Source organism: Elephantulus edwardii, unplaced genomic scaffold (assembly GCF_000299155.1).
Source record: "Elephantulus edwardii isolate Elephantulus edwardi_28Jun2011 unplaced genomic scaffold, EleEdw1.0 scaffold00192, whole genome shotgun sequence".
NCBI lineage: Eukaryota > Metazoa > Chordata > Mammalia > Macroscelidea > Macroscelididae > Elephantulus > Elephantulus edwardii.
In genome coordinates, this window is record NW_006399942.1 from 2,854,906 (window position 1) to 2,861,483 (window position 6,578).

A 6,578-nucleotide genomic window follows, 5' to 3' on the forward strand; every position below is an offset into this window, starting at 1 on the left:
AGTTAGAACTGACCCATAGGCGACCCTCTGGAGGGTTTATAGAGGAAGTGAATGGCACTGGAGGAGACTGCCCATCCTTCTCCTGCGGAGGGGCTGGTGGCCTTGAACCTCATGTCTTTGGGATTGCAGCTTAGCTTCTTATCACTAGGCCAGCAGAGCTGTATTCACGGAATACAGAATAAAAACGTTTCTTAACCTTTCTGACAAGTATAACTTCCTCTAGAGAAAGCAAAGAAAATGAGCTGAAAGCAGGTGGGCAAAATGTTACCGCAACCACACAGTGATTTTAATTGAGTCAATGAGGATTCTATTGTCAGCATCTGGCAACCTGAACAGAGAGGTAGGAAGTATGGAAGTATGGGGAGCCATTCACATTATCCAGAGTAAAGAATAAAGATAGTAATTGGAAATTGTCTTAGAGAAATGTTTACTTAAGGGAATTACTGGATCAGTAATTGTTGATATAATACTAAAAATAAAGTGACAGTGGCCAATTACTAAGAAGACACAAACACTATCAAAGTGAAAAGTCCACCTATAATAGACATTTGACATAAATTTTAAACTGTGTGGCTTAAAATGGACTCTCACACACACCGGGAGCACGGGGAAAGCAGGGATGTAAGGTGAAGGCAAACACAAGATTTCTATAGAGTGCACATGACGGAACAAAAGAGGTGGCAGAAGACACCCACCTCTGGCTTTTCACACAAAAAAGACTCAGAAATTAAAACCATGAATCAAAGATTTTAGACCTGGCGTGTAGAAGGCAAACTATCTAGTTTAATATCTTGGATGAGGGGGAAGGATCCTTTTTAAATGTAGCTTTTGTCTCCTCTCCAACCCAGATCTTTGTGCTTGTAGGATACAAATGAAGTTAAGAGATTCCTGTATGTTTTATTCGCCAAGCCTCCCACCTTTCAAGCACGGAGGAGGAAACACCCTAGAACAGGCAGCGGACTCCAGCTCCTTCCCAGGCTCAGGAGGGAATCTGGGTGCTGGAGGGAAGCGGAAGGTGGGGAAGTGGGGAGAGGAGGACGCTGCCCCCTAGGGGAGCCGATTCGCAGACGGGGGCCGGGGCGGGAGGGGCAACCGAGAGAAGGCTGCTGGTTGGGAGGCCCCACCGTCGGGAGGAGCCGGCCCCCCAGCTGGCTGGGACCCCGGCGGGGCGGGCTGAGGACCGAGCGGCGGCGCTCAGAAGCCGGCCCGCGGCCCAGACGAAAGGTGGCGGCGCGGGCGGGACGGGGCGGCGGCTCTTCGCCGTGACCTCCGCTCCCCCGCCAGGCCCGGCGTGAGTCGGAGGCGGCGGCAAAGACAGGCGCGAGCATGGCCGAGACCCCATCGCCGCCCAGCGCCGGCGCGGAAAGTTACAGCGAGGAGCCGGCGAGGGGCGGGGAGCGGCGACCGGAGGAGCGAGAGGGCGAGGCGGGAGCGCCGCTGGTCTCCCCCGGCGGGCAGTCGGAGCCCGACTCGCCAGTGGCCGCCCCCTTCTTCCTGCTCTACCCTGGAGATGGAGGCGCCGGCTTCACAGCGCGTCCGCCGCCGCAGCGCGCCTGGAGGACCCCGCCGTCGCCCGGCTCCCCGCTGCCGTTCCTGCTGCTGAGCTACCCGAGCGGCGGCAGCGGCGGCGGCAAGCACCGTGAGTACACCGGGGGGACAGGGAACGCCGGCGGGGCGCGGGGACCCGGCCCCCGCGGAGCTCCGCCTCTCGCGGGCTCACAGGAGGTTGCGTGCCGGGGGGTGGGGTGCAGTGGGCAGCCGAGGTCCCGGCTTCGGATTATTTCTCTCATAGTCTCCGCAGGCCGCGGGCTCCCGCCGGGCCCGACCTCCCCTCCCCATCTTGACCGGAGCTCGCCCCTTCCCGCCTTCCACGTGTAGTGGGGGGCTTCGAGCGGCGCGCCCTGGCCACTCAGCCTCGGCCCCGGGTCCCCGGCCGGGAGCCGTCCCGGGCGGAGGCGAGGAGGGGGCGGCGCCCAGAGACCCGGCCGTCTCGGGGACCCGCCTAGTTCGGGTCCGGGGCGCCGCTGCAGCCTGGTAGGTGTGGCTGCCGCCCCGCCGTCACCCCGCCGTGGCCTCAGTTGTACTTCTTAGGTTTTGCGTGCGTTAACCCCATACCCGTAAATAGGACAGATCCGTTTCCCGGAATGGGGAAAGAAATCTCGGTGCGCGAGATGACGAGAAGAAAATGTGTGGTTTTGGAAGGACACCTCCCCTGGATCGTTTGGCGGCTCGAGGCCTCTGCCTTTAAAAATCACAGTCACTGGCGCCCTCTGAATACCGTGCATCCCATTTGTTGTATCAGTCAACGCTTGTTTATTGCTACTTGCACTGAGTCAGGCCTTGGGGTTTTGCAGTGTAGCTGTGTTAATCAGATTAAAAAGATTAAGCTTTTATACTTAAGTTCAGTGGAAACTCAACTGCCAAGAAAGAGAAAGTGCCAAATACTTTGCTGTATGAGTTCTGGAAAGGCCGAGAAACTTACTTTGAGGTGATGGGGAAAGAGTTTAGTGTGTCGAGTTGTTTTTATCATCAAAACAAATTTTTTTTAAGTACCTTGAGCTGGTTGACCTTTTCTGACCCCGGATCCAGCCCCAAGGGAAAAGATTAACATTTGTTGACTATATCCTATATCCTTGTGCTGTGGTTATCATGCTCAATCTTTATTGAGCCAGATAAGATTAAGCTTCATTTTTACTTTAGAAATTTGAGGTATGGTTAAGTGATTTGCCTCTAGTTTAACATAAAAGGAGGAGTGAAGATTGAAAGGCTAAATCCAGTGGGTTCAAGAGGAGATAGGTTTATTATTTCTGTTACCTATAAGGGAGTTCTGGTGGCCTAGTGGGAAAGGTGGTGTTAAACACTGCCAATCCAAAGGCCCAGGGTTTGAATCCATCAGCTTCTTTCCTGGACAATCCCCTTCCTTGCGATTTATAGCCTCTGAAGGTCCACTGTAGGATCATTGGTAGGTCAGGTCCCACTTAACAACAATGAGTTTTAAGTTTTTGTTTATTACCAGAAAAGGAGACAGCTGATTTAAGTCTTAATAAAATCACAGTTTGTATCTTGAAGTGGTCTGCACTAATATCCCAGAGTGTTCAACATGTGGCAGACGTGAATCTGTAATAGCCATCCTGACAAAGATCAAAATAATCTCAGTGCCACTTTTAGTTTTCTAAAATAATTGTTTTCTGGTTTGTACTTAAGGCTCAGCCTTTTTTCACCCTATTTTCTCTTTCCATCAATCTGTATGTTTAACACATGTGTGGAAACACTTTTTCGTTCTCATAACTGTTTTAACAGTCATCTCAGAAGCTTTGGTGGTTGTGTTCTTTGATGCCATTGAGTCAAATTCAACTCATAGAGACCCTATGAATAGATGATCTGAACCCCATCCTGTCTTGTGCCATCCTTACCATCTTTCACACATTTGAGCCCATTGCTGCAGTCACTGTCAGTCCATCTCATCTAGGGTCTTCCTCTCTTTCACTAATTCTCCACCTTTCCAAGCATGTTTGCCCTCTCCAAGGAATAACCTTTCCTAGCAACATGCCCAGAGTATGTTGTGAAACATAGCTTTGTCATCTGTGCCTCCAAGGAGCATTCTGACTTCACCCTGTCTAAGATATATCTGCTTGTTCTTCTGGCAGTCCATGGGATGTGTAGGGCTCTGACATTCCAGCTAAAAGTCATCACTTCTGCCATTCTATTCATTGTTCAGATTTCAGGTGGAGGGACAAGTAATTGAAAAGACCAGGGCCTGAATCAGAGACATCATTGCACCTCAGTAATTTGGAGAGGTCTCTGAGAGCATTTTTCCAGTGCAGTATGTCTCCTGATCTACTGACTGCTGGTACCAAGGATGTTGATTGTGGATCCAAGTAAGATGAAATCATTGACAACTTCATTCTTTTCTTCATCTGTCCTGATGTTTATCAGGTCCTAAAAGCTGTAGTTTTTGATCTTTTGTAGTAAGAGATTAAAATCCTAATTTTCAGCGACCAAGGTTGTGTCATTTACATAGTGCAGGTTATTGATGAGTCTTCCTCTAATTCTCATCCCACATTTTTATTCAGAGAGACCAGCTTCTTGAATGATTTGCTCAGCTTATAGAATGAGTAAGTATGGAGAAAGGAAACAATCCTGACATATACCTTTCCTGATTTTAAACTATGCAATGTAACTGTTGACCAGTATAGTTATGGTGATTGCCGGAATTGATATATTTCATTCCTTTCTCTTATATTGAGTATTTTAACTGTTGCTGGAAAATTGGAGCCCAGGTGTGATCCAGATCAGGAATGAAAACCTTAGCTTAAATGTTTAAGTATGATCAGAGGTCCCTATTTTACATTACTCGCAGATAGTTGGTATGATTTATTAGCACATACAGTTCTAATTCTTACTTGGTTTATCTCATGATCTTTTTTAAAAAAATAATTTCTTGGTGTTTAAGTGCTAAACAAAAAAATCACTGAGATAATGTACACATCCATCCATCTTCCAGTACTTTTTTTTTCATTTTAATGAACATTTACAGAGATTTTAGATTTCCATTCATTCATTGTTGTACTTTTCTCCCTGCCCACCCCTTCCCTCCAGTTCACTCTTCTCTTTGAAAGTTAAAAGAAAAATTCCTTCATTGGTGAACAGTACTCCCTGCCTGAGTACACTCCACTATGCAACCTTCATTCTGGACTCTTTGATAACCATAATACCCTATCATATATCGCTTTTAAACTGTTCTCTCCCTCATCTGTTTCAATGCAGTACATTATTTATCCAGTTTTTTTTAGTCTTACCCCCAACCCTGATGTCGGTCCCATTCTACAACAGTGGCACTATACAGTATTTGTCTTTTTGTGACTGAGATATTTCACTCAGCATAATGTCTTCCAGGGTCACCCATTTTGAATAATATTGGAGGAGTTTCTTGTTTTTCAATGCAATGTAGTATTCCATTGTGTGAATATACCACAGCTTCTCTATCCATTCATTTGTTGATGGGCACTTAGGTTGTTTCCAATTCCTTGTTATTGTGAACAAAGCCACGATAAACATGGGTGTGCGTATACCTGCTTGAGTGGCAGTTATGGTCTCTTTAGGGTATATTCCCAGTAGTGGAATTGCTGGGTTAAATGGTATCTCTGTTTGCAACTTTTTGAGAAAGCGCCACATCGCTTTCCACAGTGGTTGCACCATTTTACACTCCCACCAACAGTGAATAAGGGTTCCAGTTTCTCCACAACCTCGCCAGCATTTGTTGCTTGCTATTCTGTTAAATTTTGCTATTCTTACTGAGGTGAGAGATGATAGCTCATAGTTGTTCATCTTCCAGTACTTTAAGAGACCACAGCCACTAAAGATATTTCACAGTTGAATATTTTATTCCAATTTTCAGTTGACGTAAATCTTCTTCGGACTGTGAGCATTTAGATGACACAACCCTGCTTGCTGAAACTGAGGAGGACCTCATGCACTTGCTGCGAAGGGTCAAGGACTGCAGCCTTCAGTATGGACTGAGGCTCAATGTCAAGAAGACAAAGATTCTCACCACTGGACCAATTGGCAGCGTCAGGATGGATGGCGAAGAGATTGAGATTGTTCACAGCTTCAGTTTTCTCGGCTCCACAGTTAACACTCTTGGCACCAGCAGTCAGGAAATCAAAAAGCGTATCGCGATGGGAAAGTCTGCTGTTAGGGACCTCTCTAAAGTACTCAGGAGCAACAGTGTCTCTCTGGAGACTAAGGTGTGCCTGATACAGGCCATGGTCTTTGCAGTTGCTTGTTATGCATCAGAGAGTTGGACAATGACTAGGGAGGACAGAAGGAGAGTGGATGCTTTTGAGCTGTGGTGCTGGAGAAGAGTACTGAATGTACCATGGACTGCCAGGAAAGCAAACAAATTCATCTTGAAGAGGATTAAACCAAGCTACTCCTTGGAGCCAAGGATTCTGGGGCTTCGTCTGACATACTTTGGACATGTTGCCAGGAGGGACGGGGCCTTGGAGAGGGACATCATGCTTGGGAGGGTGGAGGGACAGCGCAGGAGGGGAAGACCCTCTATGAGATGGATTGATTCGGTGACTGGGGTAATCGGGATGGGTGTGTCAGAGGCAGTGCTGTTGGCGCAGGAAAGAGCAGGTTTAGGGCTGTTGTGCATAGGGTCTCTATGAGTCGAAAACGACTCGACGGCACATAACAACAGCAACAACATTATTCTTCTGGGTTTTTTGTTTGTTTTGGTTGGTTTTTTAATTTACTTTTGCCTATTTTATGTATAATTTAGAACCAAGATATGCTTGAGTAAAGGAGTATATAGTAGATACTCATTTTTAATATTTTCATGCTGCTGCACTGCAACATCCATGTAATATTGTTTTCTGTTACGTGCAAGAGCTAGATACCAGAACTCTGGGTTACCTGTTTTTTTTGAGAAACCTAACTAAGACAAAACAGTTTTTAGAAGACTTTCATTTTAGTTACAAGGACAATAATGTTGGATATAATCTCAACATCTAGGTGAATATTATCGTGACTGAAATCTGACACCACAACACTAAACTTTTCAGCTTATGTGT

General features: G+C 46.8%; 1 protein-coding gene across 1 annotated transcript in view; it reads left to right on the plus strand.

The window, feature by feature from the left end:
- Nucleotides 1–1,326: 1,326 nt before the first annotated feature.
- Nucleotides 1,327–6,578, plus strand: part of RUFY3 (RUN and FYVE domain containing 3) — a 136,500-nt gene continuing 131,248 nt past the window's right edge. Inside the window, exon 1 of the mRNA XM_006896823.1 lies at nt 1,327–1,639. Within this exon, the coding sequence (XP_006896885.1) occupies nt 1,327–1,639 (313 nt within the window). The remainder of the gene's footprint in view (nt 1,640–6,578) is intronic.